This window comes from Perna viridis, chromosome 7 (assembly GCF_037379345.1).
Source record: "Perna viridis isolate PV_CMFRI_1.1 ecotype Kerala chromosome 7, ASM3737934v1, whole genome shotgun sequence".
Classification (NCBI taxonomy): domain Eukaryota; kingdom Metazoa; phylum Mollusca; class Bivalvia; order Mytilida; family Mytilidae; genus Perna; species Perna viridis.
In genome coordinates this window covers 35,491,222-35,510,057 of record NC_142451.1, presented here as the reverse complement: position 1 = coordinate 35,510,057, position 18,836 = coordinate 35,491,222, and the positions used below count along the sequence as shown (strand labels likewise).

The 18,836-nt window shown below is 32.0% G+C and overlaps 2 protein-coding genes across 7 annotated transcripts in view; one reads left to right on the top strand and one right to left on the bottom strand.

Annotated features, from left to right (window-relative positions):
* Nucleotides 1–2,105: 2,105 nt before the first annotated feature.
* LOC148612461 (leucine zipper transcription factor-like protein 1) lies at nt 2,106–18,752 on the bottom strand. Of its 5 annotated transcripts, none has more exons than XM_088593904.1 (10): nt 18,624–18,752; nt 14,341–14,468; nt 12,032–12,226; nt 10,226–10,364; nt 8,788–8,874; nt 6,632–6,676; nt 6,134–6,199; nt 5,760–5,861; nt 3,993–4,096; nt 2,106–3,456 (listed from the first exon to the last, which is right to left on the bottom strand). In XM_088593904.1, the coding sequence occupies exons 1-10, from the start codon at nt 18,624–18,626 to the stop codon at nt 3,426–3,428; spliced, it is 900 nt and encodes a 299-aa protein (XP_088450030.1). In that variant the 5' UTR covers nt 18,627–18,752; the 3' UTR covers nt 2,106–3,425. The 5 variants fall into 5 exon arrangements, with proteins under 5 accessions (XP_088450030.1, XP_088450032.1, XP_088450033.1 ...); XM_088593906.1 differs by lacking the exon at nt 18,624–18,752 and adding an exon at nt 15,770–15,909; XM_088593907.1 differs by lacking the exon at nt 18,624–18,752 and adding an exon at nt 15,619–15,751.
* LOC148612460 (eukaryotic translation initiation factor 4B-like) overlaps nt 16,138–18,836 on the top strand; it is a 46,800-nt gene continuing 44,101 nt past the window's right edge. For both annotated transcript variants that reach the window (XM_088593901.1, XM_088593899.1), the window contains exon 1: nt 16,138–16,168. In XM_088593901.1, the coding sequence (XP_088450027.1) occupies nt 16,153–16,168 (16 nt within the window). In that variant the 5' untranslated portion in view covers nt 16,138–16,152. The remainder of the gene's footprint in view (nt 16,169–18,836) is intronic.

The following is an 18,836-nucleotide window of genomic DNA, read 5'->3' as shown; positions in this document are numbered from 1 at the left end:
AATTTTTTTCAATGGAACTTAATTATGATTACAAGTGTATGATTTCCTGTCAGATCCATATCATGTGTTTGGATCCATGCATATTTTGGATACCTCCAATTAAACAGTGCTCTCAATTAGTCCATCATATATATTTATTTTTTGGATTGATTATGCATATTTGATGCATTTTGTGCTAGTCTGACATGCTGAGCCAGATTTTTACAGTGCTGCAAATGTAGCTCACAGAAACAACAGCCGGAATGCTATGCTACTTGTATAAATTAATCTTACTGTGAGCCCACCGGTCGTTACTCTATCCCCTAAAAACTGGGTGCTTGAGACAGAAGCAGTGACAATTAATTTTTAAGTCTGGTGTGATTTGACTGGAGATTAAACCCATGACCTTGTATACGCAAGACAACTGCATCATGATGAGACTGCTAATGCAGTCAATATTCATTTTAAATATAATGACAAGCATAAAAGGACAATTCATTTCATACAGATGATGAAGCTAGGAGTGTGCATCCTCATGTAATTTAAATACAGTCAAATCAATATTGTAGTATGATGTTCTTCAAAGCTCTTTAGACCATAAGTGTGGTAAAAAAGGGATAAGCAAACGACCAGTGACATAGACATAGTCTTATTTTCACAGTCGTAGATAAGTTTTACCAAATGTTACCATTGTAACAAAAGTTTTGCTCCATAACGATCTTCATTTCATTCAACACAGGCTGCATCTATATAAAAATATGAAGAAATTAGTCCTTATTAGAATTGAAATAAAACATGGAAACTCCATTTTTTTATTTTTACCAAAGGCTGCTATTTATGTTGAAATTTAACCCCTATAGCTTGTGGTAAAACAATGATAAAATAGAGTTTGCATGAGTTATTTCTTAATCATTTTTAATAGAATGAATGAATAAAAGATGTGTGAACAATGTCAACTGTTAAAGTGAGGTGTAGATCACATATCTCATATTTTTCCTGTCCTATTTGTGAAACTTTCCACACAAGCCTTGAAACATGAAAACATGAGACAACAACCTCTGATAAAACAAATATATGAAACAATGGTTCATTGAGTCTGTCTGGATAATACCACAAATCCTGATAAGTGCAGGCATATTGGAACACTACTTTCATGCTTGACACAGTTCTTAATTTGGAACATGTATATGCTTTAACAAAATATTAGTTTCTGACACTGAATGTTATAATAGACAAAAAGTAACATGAAGTTGCATACCCACACCTAAGGAAGTAGATCTCAGAGAGCAACTAAAACTGCATACAACATATGCCTTTTTATATGAAAGCCACACATCTAACTTGAAATCGATCTATCCATTGGGAGCTTAAAATTTTCTCTATCATTCGATATAGTGAAAAATGGCCAAGTCCCACAAAACAGAAAGTTGATATCAGACAGCAACCAAAATCACAACATATGTCCCATCTATGTGAAGCCACACACTAAGTTTGAAATCAATCCGTTCATTGGGAGCCGAGACAATTGCAAAGAAAATTTGGATGAAGAAGGTGATTCCAATATACTGCCCACTTGTTGACTTGTGGCATAAAAATCTTCCTGTTCTATTTTGAATTAAACAGTACAACAGCCAGTTGAACTTGACAGATAAATGCAGGAATATAGATATTTTCTAGAAACTGCCTATTATGCTGTTAGTAGTGAATTACAATATATTGATAGGGATTAAAACCCAACATTAAGTATTATTTAATGGGAAATTACTTCTGGCACGATGCTGGAAGGTATAGACCTAATCCTGCAAATCATTTCAATAAAATTCCGTTATAATTCCATTATAGTTCATTTTTTGTTTTTAATGTTTTTTTCAGTCTGGAGTTATTTTGAAAATATAAATGTTTTTATACAATTTTTCAACTTTTTCTGAAAAAACAAATATAATTGACATCAAATTAAACCATAAAGTGAGATTATCTTTGATGGTATCCAAATATAGTAATATAGTAATGTTTTCTTTTATGCAAGTTTACACTTGAAGCTTTGCCTTCCTTTTAAAATTTGATTAAAATCCATTAAAGCTGCCTGGGAGGAGTTGGTGCTTGGAAGAAATGCACAGACAAACAAATTGGGCTCTTATCTTTATTAATCCTCACGAAGTAATTTTTACTAAATACACTTCTGGTTTGTCTGGTAAGTTGACCAAGACATACCACTGGGTACAAATCAGCAATGTAACACAAATCAGGTTCAAGTGAAACAAACCATACAATAGAAAGATAGTAAATAAACAATGTTTTTTTCTGTATCATCATAACATAACTCATTCAGTTAATACATTCTTGAGTGGATAAATTTTGTATTGCACCCAAATAAAAAAGTTCAGTAAGTATTTCTTATTTACTGTTGATTAATTAAAGATCATTTACAAGCAAACGTATATAACATCTCTAAAAAAAATTACAAAAAGAATGAACACTGTTTTAACAAAGGGCACTACAAGACTAAAGTTACATAACTATAATCAAAATAATCTGCAGTTTATAAGAATATCACAGACATATTCTCTACAACCAAGATTTTTAGTACATATGTAGTACATTAGCTATACCATTCAATAACAATATTGCATTATCATAAAGATATGTGAAATCGAAACTCAAAAGATGTAAGACATTTGAGCACAAGTATGCAAACATGATTACATTTAAAAATCAAATATGCATTCTCAAAGCTGAAAAATAATGAGGTCACCATAAATTCATAAATATGAATATTGAAAAACAAGAAAAGAATTAAAAGAAGAAAACATGATTTTTAATGTGTACAATATAAAAGTAAGGATAAGAATAACATACTATAATAAAATATATTAATTTTATATATCCTGAACCAATTTTCTATACTGAAGAGTTCATATGAATTTATACTAGGTAAGTGGTAAACTTTAATATAGCCTGTTTAAATTTTTTATTGCATACTCGGACTCGTCGAATGGCACCACAATGGAATTAGCTTCAGTGAAAACTTTCTATCTCCCTTGCAGTAGTTACTGTTCATACAATAAACCCCTTGGGAATAACTTCATAATTAAATTAGAAACCCTATTTCATGGAAGCTGCAATAAATGAGTAAAATTATATCTGAATTAATAATAAAAAAGAGAAATGAAACCCTTTCAACAGAATACATAATCATAAGTAAAACTACAACCAACATTTACTATTCAAATACAGTACATATTATATTTTCAATAATGTTGCAGTTTAACACTAAATAATCTTTCATTATTACCACAACATAAATGAAACCCTTCCGCACAAAGATATGTTACCCTACTTATCACAATAAGTAAGCAGAAAGAAAGCCGGTCTACATTAAGTTAATTCATTCATCCATGAGCTACATAAATGAACACATCGTCAGATCTTTGCTGTAATCTCTGTGTTTAATCTTCATCACCACCTACACTCTCATACCTGATCATATTGAAAAAATAAAATATTCATTAAAAAAACACGCCCCTATACTAGCAAACAATATTCCCCAATAACCCTGTTCAGTAAAGTTCCATTTCATTTGTCACATCAACACATTGAGGCCTATGTCTGACCATGGATTATTTTTTTAAATTTAAAGGGCTAAATGAATTGATTTTGTGTTCAAAATAATAACTATTTTGTTTCTAACATTCATAATCAATACAATACAATTGATTTATGCTTCATTTCATTAATCAAAATATATTAAAGACAGTCCCAAAAGTTTAATTTCAAACACCTTTCCAGTGGGTCGAAGGTAACTTTCCAGTGGGTCGAAGGTAACTTTCCAGTGGGTTGAAGGTAACTTTTTTCATTGCAACTAACATGGGGTAAAATTAGAACAGACAGTCGTGTCAACCAAAATTCTATATATTAAAATTCATTACGTACAGGAATGAAATCATTGAAAAATGATCTTAAGGCTTAATATAAAGGTAAAAAAAAACACCATTTGATGGCACATAATGACTTACTTAGATAATCTTTTCCGCAGTTGTTTAAGCTGGTCATTTTTTGTTATTAACATCTTTTTCAGGTTCTTAAAAGGATTTGTCTGATAAACTTTCTTCTCTAGCTCCTGTATAACAGTTACAAAGCATTAATCTTGACTTATAACTAGTGATTTGCTTAGCACAGCTGGATTTGACTGGCAGTGGGGAAGTATGGCTGCATTGTATCAATTCAATGCCCAACACATCTCTTTTTGCAATATTCATTTCAGGTTTTTGATAAGTGATTTGTTTTTAAGAAAGTAAGATTTTTAAAATTTTATTCACAGCCTTATATGCACATAATTACATTGTGTAATTTAGATCTTTTTAAAATAAACCAAGGAACTCCATCCTTTAAGTTCTTTCTTCAAGTAAATTTATTTTCATGCTTCTTTTTAATATAATAACTAGAGGCTCTAGAGAGCCTGAATCACTCATCTGAAGAACTTGAAATCATGTGGTCATATCATTTGATCATTTAAAGCTTAAACGGCCTCTGGCAGCCATCTTGTCCCTAATATTATTTCTGCCAACTGGTCAGGACTGGCTCAGTAGAAGCAAAGATATAGGCCAAAATGTGCTTCCCCACAGGGTTTCAATGGCAACTCAGAGTAGCCGAAGCCACTCACTGAGCCACTGAAACAAACAAAAAGTGGTTCATTTGTAGAATGCATAGAGGTCATTAACCCAGGGTTTCATAACATTGGCACATGTGGTTTTAGAGGAGTTGATCTTTGAAAATTGGCCAATCTGAAGCTTAAATGGCCTCCGGTGGCCATCTTGTTTAATCAAGCATACCCAAAATTTCATCAGATGTAAAAATTGTCCCTGTTTTCATTTCTGTCAAATTTGGTCACCACTGGCTTAGTAAAAGTAAAGAAGTAGGCAAAAATGTGTTTCCCCATCCCTTAAACCACCTGAGCCACACAAACAGTGGATCGTTTGTAGAAGGCATTGAGGTCATTAATCCTATCAAGTTACAAAATACTGGCACCTGTAGTGAGATAAAAAGTAGAAGTATACATAATAAACAGAAGGATTCCTTTTACTTTTTAATGTTAACTTCTTTTACTGTTAAGGTGTGTCAAGGAGACAGCACAATCAAAATATATGAGTACTAATGAATTGACTTGATATCGCTCTAATTAAAGTAAGACCTACCAATTGTTCCATTTAGTCACTGTATATCAGTTCTTATAACACTCCATTCTACTTTCTGTTCAAATAACCTTATCAGATTTTTACCCTTTGAATAATGCTTTCAAAATCATAAAATATGAAATCTGGCTGAACAGAAAGAAGAATAAGTGTCGTTAGATCTTATATAATGTGAGTGAATGGAACAATTCATAGGTTTTATTTTAATTAGATTGACTTGATATTTTTGCATTTAAGCCACTTTACATTTCAAATTTTGATTGTTTTAGTTTTCTTAGAACTATTTAAAAATTCTTTATGTAGTTGTCTTACATCTTTCTTAAGGTTTAGTTAAAGTCAATATCTAGGACATTCCTTAATTTGTGTTATATACATATAAAGATGCATTTAGCAATGTCAGTGCTAAATTTAATATATTATTAAAACTACGAATGAAAACATTTCATTAAGGAATATGTCCTAGATGTTGACTTTAGTTGAACCTTAATTTAACAAAAAAGAAGTTTCAATCTGAAACCACTGATATTTTTAACACAACAATTTCTTTTTGAAATCAGAATTTTTTTCATGTGGATACTTCCTGACAAATACCTTTTCAGCAAGTTCCAGCATTTCTCTAACACGTAGCAACTCATGTTTGGTTGATACCATCTCATTTTCTACATCACCTGCTGTAGCATTAGCTTTTCTACTCTGAAAATAAAAATGACATTAAAAATTTTAAAGTAGGCATGTTATGACTGCTTTGTCTCCTGTTTAACTTTAACAAAACTTGGTCTCTACTTGATATGTAACAAATATGATAATAATTAAAAATAACTGAATTCTGAAGAAAGTCAGTTTTTAGAATAAAATTGATTTGTCTTCTTAACCATCAGTACACAATTTTACATTCGATTGTTATCTTCAGTCTTCAGATGAAACCAGTTTCCATAAAATAATTTGGTTTTTTTTTTCAATCAGACCTGTTCAAGTTCAATCTGTAATTTTTCCATTTTCTGTCGAGTTTCTTCAAGATCTCCTTCTGCAGGCTAGAAAATAACAATTACAGGATAAAGTACTTAACCAAAAAAGTACTTCTGGACATGAAAACTCATTTAAATGCAAAATAAATTTAAATTGACAGGTAAAACAAAATTGTAAGATACACAACACCAGATCTGTTCATACTTCTTGATTCCAATCCACATTTTTTTACTGTATTTTAAGAACATAATAAGTAAAATCCTAAAGCAGTGATTTAAACAAAGAGATTCATAATCAATAGAGCATAATTTGCAGTAAATATTCAGAGAACATTCAGAAAAAAGTAAACATCTGTAGCTTAAGGTGAGGTCATTCAACTTACCTAGTAATAACAAGGGATTGTCTAATGTGAAGTATAAAATCAAGAAGTTAACAGGTAATCATAATTCATTCTGTTAGAGGCTCTTTTAAAGTATCCTGTAAAATAAGAGACCTACCTTTCCAGTTCTCTGTGCTGCAGCAGTAACTTCTTTTACAGCTGCCTGGAGATAAAGCAGTATAAAGAATTCAGTACAGTAAACTTTATAAACAAATTACAAGAACAGACAACATGCTTCTGTAAGATAACAATTAACAAGAGGCTCTTGAAGAGCCTGGATGGCTCACCTTGCAAACAATGCCCTATTATCTACGTAAGTAAAGGTATCATACTTTGCTACCATGTTTGACAAAAAAATTGTGGAAAAAGAGTGCTGTAAGTTCAAGAGTACCTAAGGCACTGTAAAATGCTGGGAATCAAAGTGTTTTATGAACCTCTGGAGAAAATTTGGGCAAGGTCCCCCTATGTCCTGTTATTCCACTGGGTCTGAGGGGGCATTAGCCCAGTATACATTTGCTGAAAAAGAACACAAAATGAAGTTAAACCGAGGCAGTCCAACATTTTCATCACCATTCATATCAGGAGACCATGTATAGAATATAAACCAATTATTTATCGTAGAAATCAAAGCAAGTATAAAAATATGCAGGAAATGGACGCCTATAACAATCTCTCATCATTACCATTCAACTTAAAACACATAGTTTCCTAAAGAAACCAAAAATCATTGCAATCTGAGCAACTGGTGAAAATGGTCACAAAATGACAGCCATTTAGATTATGGCCACCTAAAAAAATTTCAATACAGCCAGTCAACTGAGAATATCATGTTTTTTCTTATGAGTAACTTTCATTTTCATTATTCTCCTAAAAAATAGCAAAAAAGCATTTTGACCTCTATTTTCTTTTTTTAGTAACGATGGCCATGTTTTTTGACAGATGAAAAATTTTAAATGATCACTGTGTGGAGTAAACCCCCAAAAAAATTATGCCAACTTATATTAAATTTTGTTGCAATAGGTTTCAGGGAGTTGTACACGTAAAAAACGACAAAAAAATTTGTTTCAGGGGTCATAAATCCTACAACAGGCAACAAATCATTTTTAAAATTTTGGCAAAGGTCCGTCTTCTAACGGTGAACGATACTAATTGCCATCAGAATTTTGCCAAATTCAACGGTTTTTGAGTTATTTGCAAAAAACTGTATTTCGAAGCTCTGTTTTTTAATAACAGTGGCCTTATTTTTTCACCAATCAAAATCCAAACAGTCATTTAGTGATACCCTAAAAAAAAGTAATGCCAACTTTCATTAAAGCCTGTACAGTTGATTCTGAGGACAAGATTTTTGAAAGTAATAACATCAAAAACAGCAAAAAACATCTGAAAAGGCCAACAACTCCAACATGGGTCAACAGATTTTCACCAAAATTTGACAACAGACAGATCTCATCATGCTGAACAATTTTCTCATGTCAGAATTTGGTTAAATCTAACATGTTTGGAGATATATGCAAAAGTCTGCTGTCTGACCTCTATTTTCTATTTTTAGTAATGGTGGCCATATTTTTTCAATGACCAAAAATCCAAACAGTCATTTTGTTCAGAATACTCTGAAAACAATTATACCAACTTTCATCAAATTCTATAAAGTAGTTTTTGATGAGAAGATTTTTTAAAGTAATAACATAAAAAACAGCAAAAAACGTCCAAAAGGTGCAATAACTACAACATGGGGTCAACAGATTTTTCGCCAAAATTACATCACAGATAGATCTCATCATGCTGAACACTTTAACCTCCATGTCAGAATTTGGTTAAACCTAACGGTTTCTGAGAAAACGCAAAAAATTGCTGTCTGATCCCTATGTTCTATTTTTATGAATGACGGCAATGTTTTTTAACAGATCAAAAATCCAAAAAGTTATTTTGTGCAGGATACTCCAAGGAACAATTACATGAAGTTTCATCTAAATCCATGAAGTTGTTTCAGAGATGTTTGAAGAATTGTTAACAACAACAGACACTGATGATGAAGAAAATGGACGCCGAGTGATTGCAATAGCTCACATGGTGAGCTAATAATGATATATAATGTAGAGTGAAACCTAAATCTATGTGTCGTAAACTCAATATATTAAACATTTAATCTTTGTTGATAATGTTGTGTTATAGTACATGTAGCTATTGCTGAACTCATGTGACAAAAAATGACTTCTTGGAAATAATAGCAATATCAATGAACTAAAAACTGTGGTTTTTACTACGTAGACTTACTGCTCCACCAATAGCCAACAGCTTTTCTTTAGCTTTCATATTTTCATTCATAAGTTTGTAATTCTCCTGTTCTAATTCTTCAATTTTCTACAATATAAGTATCTTCTGCATAAAAACTATCACACCACAAGTATTTTTCAAATAAAAATGTGGGGAAAATACAAAAAAAAAAAATAAGAATACCCAATGCTTCAGAAGGAGTTAGATGTTAAATGTATAACACTTAAGGTAGACAATAACTATTACACGGAGCATTCTTTTCTGTCATCTTGCAAAATCATACAGACATAAATATATAATTTCAATTAACTACCAGTGTTTAGATGATGTAAAAATAATGTTTTCAAAATATTTTAGAAGATTTTTTTTAAATAAAAATTTGTATGGTAAAATTTATGGTTATGTGAACTGTAAAAAAAAAAGCCCTTTTCAAAGGGAGGTAATTGGAGGGAAAATTATTTCAAAGGATGATAATTGGCAGGAAAATGAATGCAATGGAAGTTCTAGTTTTTTTTATGTTACAAGGAAAAGAGTATGGTGACCCTGAATTTTGTTTTTGAAATACAAAAGAATGCCAATGAATTGCTCTGTAGATAAATTTCAAGAAATCTTATCAACCAGTTTTTTAATAGTATGCAAAAAATGAAAATTCCCAACAGAATCCATATAAAATGTAAAAAATTGTCTCATTTATCTCGAAATCAAATTCAGTGGCCTACACTAAAGTATCTTCATTCAAGGTCATCTTAGAGAAAAACTAGGAAAATCTATATACTAAAATTATCAGATATGATCTACCATAAAGTTTAATCATTTCTCTTGAAAGTTCTGTAACAGTATTTATATTGCTTTATATACATCTACACATGATATTCAACCTTCCTACAAAATTTCATCAAAATCCTTAAAGCCGTTTAGAAGGAATTGCACTCACAAGGTTGTAACTTGTAAAACCCTAAGGTTTATTTATTTTCCTTTGGAGTCATGTGACCTTCCTATAAAATTTCATTAAAATCCCTTGAGCTGTTAAGGAGGTTGCACTTACAAGAATTGTTAACAGACAAGGTGATTTTTATATAGCCTCCAAAACTTGTTTATGGGGTATAATTACAAATTAGTAATGAAGCATTTACATTTAATTCCATTTAAGAAATGAAATGTTCTGTGAGTATATGGTTTTCTTTCAGATATCAATAATATTGATACTAAAATCCACATTGACTACCGAAGACATACATAGTTATATATTATTTAATTCTCTTCTTTACATGCATATTTTATACAAAACTTTAAAAAAATAATGAAAAATCAATTTTTTGTAAAATTTGAAGGAAATGAATTTTGACATCAGTTGTTTGCCCAGATCATACAGGTATTTTTTCAATAGACATATGGTCTAGTCTGTATGCACACAGTCCAGAAAATACTGACAACGTACCATATGTAATAAGGCTGTTCCTCCTGTCTCATTAAGTGGAACAAGTTTTACATTCTTTAGTACACTGTTTAAATCTGTATCCCTTTTGGTACCTCTGAAATTCATCTCTTCAAACTCTGCTATACTTTCTAAAAGTTCCCTGAAAACATTCAATTCACCTATTGTCACCTAGTTTTCATACTTATAATAATAACACTAGAAGTTACCATGTACCAGATTTACGATCTGGACCTGTTAATTACCATTAACTAGACATCGTTGAGATGGAATCCATCCCTGTGGACCCCACTGTTTTAAAATTCCTGTATGTCAGCCATGCACAACACATTCAACTTGTCATGTAAATCTCATTACGGCACAGGCACAAAACATTTATGCAAAAATCATAAATTTGATCTTGTGATTATAGTTCAACATCAAATGTTACAAATCATAATATGTGACACTTCTTTTTGAGCTGACCTACCCTCATGCCAAATACTAAGTAGTAGTCTTTGTAAGAATCATGCAAATCATATAATATGTGATACACCCAGAAAAAGGCTACACATTTTTATTTTTGTTACTAAGTTGCTTTATAGGTTTATATGATGAAATGTATAATTATTCATTCCCATCTGTCTGCTCTTAGGAGATAATCCACATTGAAAATCCAACAATGCCTATTGTATTTTAGTGTCATCTACAGTTATCTCCCTTAATTTTGAATTCTACAATACATTCTTTATATTTTTTTATCTCTTAGAACAAAATCTAAAAATAAGTGATACAAAAGCACACATGAAATGAAGATGAATTGGACATGTACTTAGAATGAACAAACTCAGGATATATACAACATCATTGACGTGGCATCCTGAAGGAAAGCGAAAGGTTGGTTGGCCTAAAACAACATGGAGGAGGACTACTGAACAAGAAAGATCACAACTGGGCTGGAGTAGTTGGGTGTCAACGAGAATGGCAGCAAAGGATAGACACAAGTTGAGACAGTGTATCCAGACTTCATATGACAGTAGGCATGAAGAGGATAGGTGAGGTGAGGTAAGAACAAGGGTTATATGAAAAGCCACATGTTAATTACACATTAAATTAACATTTTAAACAAAATTTAAAAAATAAAAATTGTAAGCTTTCTTATCTGGAGTACTACTTAAATGCCTATACCAAAAGAGTCTTTAAGACAAAAAAAGTTCCAGCCCAGACCCAAATTTACATTGAAAAATCATCAATTTGACCATGAGGTCAAAGTGTAAGGACAAAGTTCATCAACTATGATATGCTACACATCGCCTTGAAGTGATCTACCCTCATGCCAAATACCAAAAGCCTACACCAAAAGACAACACAGTTACAGCCTGGACTTTATTAGTTAAAGACAGACAGACAGACTGATTACTGCAGGGCACCAACCACATAGTGGCTGCCCCTAATTATTTAATGTGGAAAACAAATGGGTCTGGAATGATGAAAGTTTCAATCAGTACCAAGCAAGGTTTCTGATTTCTCATTTAATGATTATAAAGTTGAAACATTTGATTTGTTGTTGAAAGGCCATAACTTTAGTATAGTGGATTCTTCATTAAACACTGAAATAATGATGATTATACAGTAACTTTGTGTATATTACATGTTTGTAAAAAATGAACAGTTTTACGTATCACAAAGTAATTTACTTGAAAGTACATTGTTCATCAACAAATTATTGCTTGTGACACCATTCCCAAACTGAAGATGTAAATAAGTTTATAATAGTCAATTTCCATAAAGATTATTAAATGTACATGAATTGCCTAGACGATTACTAACTTATTTTCAAGTTCTGATATATCTGCAGCAAGTTTTAAATGCCATTTCTCTGCCTGTTGGAACATCTGTCTCATACACAGTATGTTGGTGTGAGATGTATTGATCAATTCTGATTCAACTTCTCCTCTAACAACTGCTAATAATCCATCCAGCATATCTGTTACTTCATCTATGGTGTATGTAGTCTCATCAAGTCTACAATTACAGATATGAACAAGTATATGCCTTATTAGAACCTTTAGTTGGTAAAATTAATTACATCAATATATATCATTATAGCTAGCATCTAATTTAGGCTACTTGGTTCTATAGTACCCATGTACTGAGGTTTTGTTGAATGTGACATCACATTATAAATTTTACAATTAAAATTAATATCTTCATTTTAATGCCAGGAACTATCACATGTTCCATATCAGGGGTGGGGCTGATTACTTTCAAATGTAAATTATTACATCATGATTACTCAAATGTAATTGATGACAAATGATTATTTTGACAAAAAAATTATAAGTCATCGATTACATATGATTACCTTAGAAATTTCCAAACATGAATATAAGAAAATATATTTTCTTCCTTAGCATAGGTAATGTAATGACATATTTACATGTAACAAAATGATTTACACTTTTAAACAGGAGAAATAATTCATGTATTATATACTTAAATAGCTGTGGTAAACATGATTTTTGAATACTGTCAATTGACAGTTAAATTTAAAATGTTTATTTTACTCTAACTAGTAGACCTTGCGTATTTCACTCTAATCAGTAGACTAAGTGTCTGCTTAAGTTGACAAACAAGTGTGTAGTCTACAGTTAGTTACAAACAATAACATTGAGTAATATGTTAGTGTATTGATTATGTACATTAATTTACTCTTTCTTGAGACTATTTCAATCTTTTAATTAAATTATGATTTACACAGATCTATATAATGTAGAACATGTATTTTAAGTATAATGGGGAAAAAGCTGGTTTCTCTGAAGCAAAATAAAAATGATTAGGATTACGGAATATTTTAAGTATAAACACCGCCTGCACTAAGTCCAGCGCCCTAGACCACTCGACCAGCTAGGCTATATAAAAATATAGCTTTCGCTGGCCGGGTCATTCCTCCTCGTTGCATTAATCTAGGACTGTAACTTAGTGCACGATGTATGGTAGTACGGGACAGTTCATCTAGGTGTTATTATGTAGGACAGAGGATCAAATTAATGATGCATGTCAAAACAAATCAATATTATGCAACGTCTCAGAATGTGACGATTCTATTCGCTACACTGCTCCATCGGATCAAATTGATACAGGGAAGATAACATAAACTTATAGAAGGGTCTGAAAAATTCCCAACGATGTTAGAACTGTCAAATTTGCTTTGCTAGAGTGGTCTAGGGCACTGGACTTAGTGCAGGCGGTGTTGCCATAGATGTCACAGCGGTACGAGTTCGAGTCCCGCAGAGTGTGTGTGTGTGTGTTATATAAGATGTATCTGTATCTCTAAAAGTACTTGGACATCTGAGAAAGGTCTTTCAATACAATAAGGATGTCATGCATATCTGAATCATGCAGTCAAATTCACTCAGTTTGCAAATTATGATGCGACCCTCATTTTCAAAAGTTGGCAGGCAAGCAATAAGAATACAAATTACCGACTTAACACAAACATACAGAATCAATGTCCCTTTTTTGTTGAAAAAAAAAAACATTCTACGCGTTAAAGTGCCCTCTTCCCTGCGCCCCTCTACTTTCAAATCCTAGCTAGAACACTGCATTGGATCAAGCCACAACAAATTAATTTACAAATAAAGACAAAATGCTGTAAATTCATCAATTTTTTTAAAATTGTTTATGTCAACATTAAATGTCTCTTATTTGCTATGGTAAATAAGTAACATAAAAGACATAATGGATTAGAAATCTAACTGGAGTTGAACACCTCTGTTATCTGTTAAATAGAATGTATAACAGTCAATCTCAATTTTCAATTGCCAAAATCAATTAAAATGTAAAGTTTGCTAAATAAAATAAAAAGGGGAAAATACTCCTTAATAATCAATTTTTTTTGGTAATGTAATCACATTGTCATAAAAAATTAATCATGATTTCACCATTTTTTCACCCAGTAATCGATGACATGATTACATGTAATAATAAATTACAATGATTACTTATGAAGATGTAATCGAATACAGCTGATTACAATTACTCCATCCCTGATTCATATCTAGTTAGAAATAATCTCATTCAAGAATAGAATACTGCTATACATAGTGTCACAAATAATAACAAACTATCATTGATACCTGCTATTTTTCAATTCCTCAAAGCACATTTCAACTGCTCTGAGTCTTTGTCCCCTTTGATATCTTGAAAACCTGAGAAAGTTCAGGATTTGTGCTTCATGATGCTCATTTATTCCAAGTTTGGCTTCCTAAAACAGAAATGCAAAAAAAATCATCTTAATTTGTATCACTTTCTTGTTCAGATATTTCTTTTAGCGATCAGGGTCATAGGAAATTTTGACTTTAGTCAGTGTAGATTTAAGTATACATGTATGGTGTGGAATTGACTACAAACCTATGTATCAATTTATCTACATTTGTGAAGGTGTAAACTATCTATAGGAATCAAGGATTTTAGAGAGCCATGCCAAATAAAATTGGTTAGGGCAAAAAAAGTAGTAGGGTGGAATATCAGGGGGAATGGTCCATGGAAAAATGGAATCCCTTTAATCTCTGGAGAAATACTGGAATGCAGCGATTCTGATAATTTATCACATTTATAATGCTAATGTCTCATTAAAATCAAATCTTATAAACAAAGAGTAATCAAGGGAACCAAGGCCACAGCGGCAATCAAAAGAATGTAATCCAGGGACAAAGACCAGACATGGAAAACAAACATACACAACAAAGAACATAAAGTAACTAAAATCATACATACAAAGTAACAAAAGTAAATGAGCAACTTGGACTCCATTAAAAATTGTGAGCATGGACCAGGTGCACCGGTAGGGTATAAATGAATACCCCAAAAAAATTCTTCAGTCAAGATGATTAAAAGTGAACCATTCTTAAAACACTACATCAACTGGAGGAGGTAATTGAAACCTTTTTTTTTGCTTCAGGTTATGTGTAAGCATAAAACATGAAGCATAAGCTCTAGAGAACTTAATTTTTATCATGAAAAGCATATATAATATATCCTGCATACTTATGGGCAGAATAAGCATCAACAACTGATCTGTGCATTTAAAATCGGGAGCTTAAGGTGTAAAACCACTATTAAAAGTCCCATTACTTTCTATGTTGATTTAAGCAATTTTCAAGGTCCCAATCTTTTTTAAAGTTTGTTAAAATGAACTTTAACAGGTTTTATCATAGAGGAAACCCTTTAAAGACTCTCTCATAAAATTTGCAGCATACCTTTAATGGCTTCTAAGAAAGAACGGTGAAGTGAAAGACAGGTACTAAAAATACTAATTTCCTTTTGGAAATTTGACAAATCAATGGGCTTAAGATCTAGACTCTGACAAATTATTCTCTACATCAGAGTTCAAAATTGTTGTATTCAGTGTGTACCTGACATGATAAGCTTTCAGATGATACCCAGTTTGCATATACTGGCTAAATCACAAAAAATATACAATGCATCCTAAGAACTACTTTGTTTTTTAAGGACTACTTTCTGGTATGTGCAGGTGACTGGTTCCCCTTAATAGTGGTATTATACCTTAAAAACAGTGTAATGGTAGCTTCATTTTCGTATACGTTGATAATGCGATTGAGAACCACACCAGTCTAGGAAACATTAGCTAGCTTCGATGATTTAATACAAATCAGCTCTTGCTATTTCCAAGATAGGGATGGTCAAAACATGGTACCTGAATGTTTACGAAAATGACGTAATAAAGCTTATCGTGTTGAACAATTCGACCCAAAGATATTTGGGACCATAACAACACACAGTTCCTTACCAAAGCCAGACATTTCAGCCCATATATATATATTTGACCATCAAAATTGGAAAAGATATTCTAAAAGGACAATAAAACCGTATATCATAATACATTTCACCATTTTGGAAGTGAATAAAACAGGGCTGAAAAAAAAATTATGAAAGGACATACTGGTATGTGTTTGAATTCATATGTTTCTTTGGGAGCGTTTAAGGTTTCACCTTCCTCATATTATAACCACTGCATTATTAAGGTTAAATATATGTGGGTAAATATAAGTGGTATACAGGCTCTACTGTAAGCATGTACATTGTATATCTGTATCAATCACATACCTGCCAACTCACACCATTTAAGCGTGTTTTTCACGATTCTGACCATTCGTCCGGCTAACACAGCTTTTCAGGTCAAATTTGTCCGAAAGCCCGAATTAATCAAATTTACCTGGAAAAATCCTAATTCAAACCCCTAAATTCATGTTTCAATCACATTTCTTTTAGAAGCGTCATAAATCTGACAAAAGGTGTTAATTGCTGTCTAAACAGGTAAAGTGATGTTTAATGAAGGGTAAATAATCTCTGATCAGCTGATCAGGGTTATCAGTGATGATTGCATCTGAATTGGATCTACCACTATTTTATGAACAGCCAATCCCTTTTTAAGAATAACTTCTACTGCACAATTAATTTGTCAAATACTGTCAATTTAATAGGTCTAAAATTTGTTGAACCACATAAACAAATTATAACTTTACCAGTGTTTATACAAAATGAGTTACCTTCCCTAAAATTTTCAATTATTTTTTGTTATTTCAACAGTACAGTATATTTCCCACAAGTTTTGTTTGCAATAGTTAAAAGAAATACTATTCATTATAAATTGTGATGATTATTAAAATTTGGTAGCTGTATTATCGAATTTTTGTTACATTTCCACATATACTGCACCTTACAGTATGCACTTAATGAAAGGAAGAAGTTGTCCAAGTTCCATTTATTACAGATAATGTTATACATCTTACTAACACAGCATGACCTTTAATATGCTTGAGTGACAATGTTGAGGTCTATAAACAATCAATTGCACTATAAATAATGTGAGAGCATGATTTGACTGACAAAATTATGCTCTGCCACCAAAGATCTAACCCTAGACCGCTCGGTGACTAGCAAACGACAAACCATAAAAATTAATCCTCTAGCCAAGTCAATTAACTAGGTATTTAAATCTCACTACCTACTACAACGAACCCTAGACCGCTCGGTGACAAGCAAACGACATCCACTAGCCAAGTCAATTAACTAGCTATTTAAATCTCACTACCTACTCTGACACAGGTAGGCCGTCCTGCCACAGTTTGAAAATTGTGGTTTCTCAAGAAGTACATGCAGGGAAGATGTGCACAATGCATTTCATTGATAGTAGATATACGTAAAATGCTTTCTCCTTTATATTTTAGAATTTAAACTTCAGCATTTCAATTAGGTTTGGAGGAATCCACCATAAAAAGGGGCTTACAAACATCAATTCATTACATTGCATGCACATGCTGTTCAACTGAAAAAGGTTTTATATTACTGGATTGGTTGTCTTATTCATATATACAGCTTGCTAAATATCTCACAAAATTGTCCTTCCAACCTTCTCGCCTGAAAAACCCCCATGGGGATTTTCAAAAGTTGGGTATGGTCTAAAATGTGTAACCCGTACCAACTTTTCCCCATACTCAAATACTACTTTGCCAATTGCTTCATTATTACTGGATATTTCTAGCCGAAAGTTGGTACACATTTACAAAATGACATGATCGTTAGGCTAGAATTATTGATTTTAAAAATGTTTCTTGAAAAAATAGATTTTATTTGATTTTCTGTTTTCAAAAGGTCTAAAATGTGTAACCCGAAATTCCCTTTCCCAAAATTAAAGTCCAGTATTTTTTTGTTATCTGTACTAATTTATTGCATATTTGACATTAAAACGTCATAATATTATCAAAATTTCCATTGACGATAAATTTAAACTGCATCCATCTCTGTTTATGAGATTTGGTTTTTCATTCTGGATAAGATCATATCCATTCTTTGCTGGTATGGGGATTGACGCTAGGTACGGTACGGAATTCAAACACAATCACTTCTTTTTTAAAACAATACCAAATCTTTGAAAACTTTAACCAAAGTATTAAGGTGAAATTTTAACCTCTTAATTATTTTAGAAAAATGTAATATTAGGACAGGAAAGTGGTAGTCAATAAATATTTGGATACTGTAACTTCTGGTTACACATTTTAAACCTTTTGACTTCAGAAAACCGATCAAACAAGAAATATCAGAAAATATACAGCATTTCCTTGATTAGAAACAGACTTTTCCACATCTTGTGCAATTTTCAGTTCTTAACACACTGTAAGAATAAAATATTTTGGCAAAACATTATTTGGGTACGGGGAAAAGTTGGCAGGGGTATGGGTTACACATTTTAGTCCCTACCCAAAACTTGGCAGGTATGCAATCATTGATATTGTATGATACCTAAATAATAAAAAAAGGTGTATATCTTTGTTTGCAAAGTAGTAATTGAACATGTGGGTACAATAGACGAGCAATATTATTTTATCATATTAATTACCATGATTCGCTTCCCAGGCCAGGCACATGTACTTTATGAATTGTGGATTGTGGACGGATGCGACCGAAGTACAGTCTCGCAACAACTGCAACCGGAAGTTATATTCTGATCTCTTTAGCATGACAGACTCTAATAAAAAATAACGAAAGAAAATCATCACTCTATATTTGTTTAACCTTAAGTCGAAGAAAGTATCTTCATGTTTTCAGGATT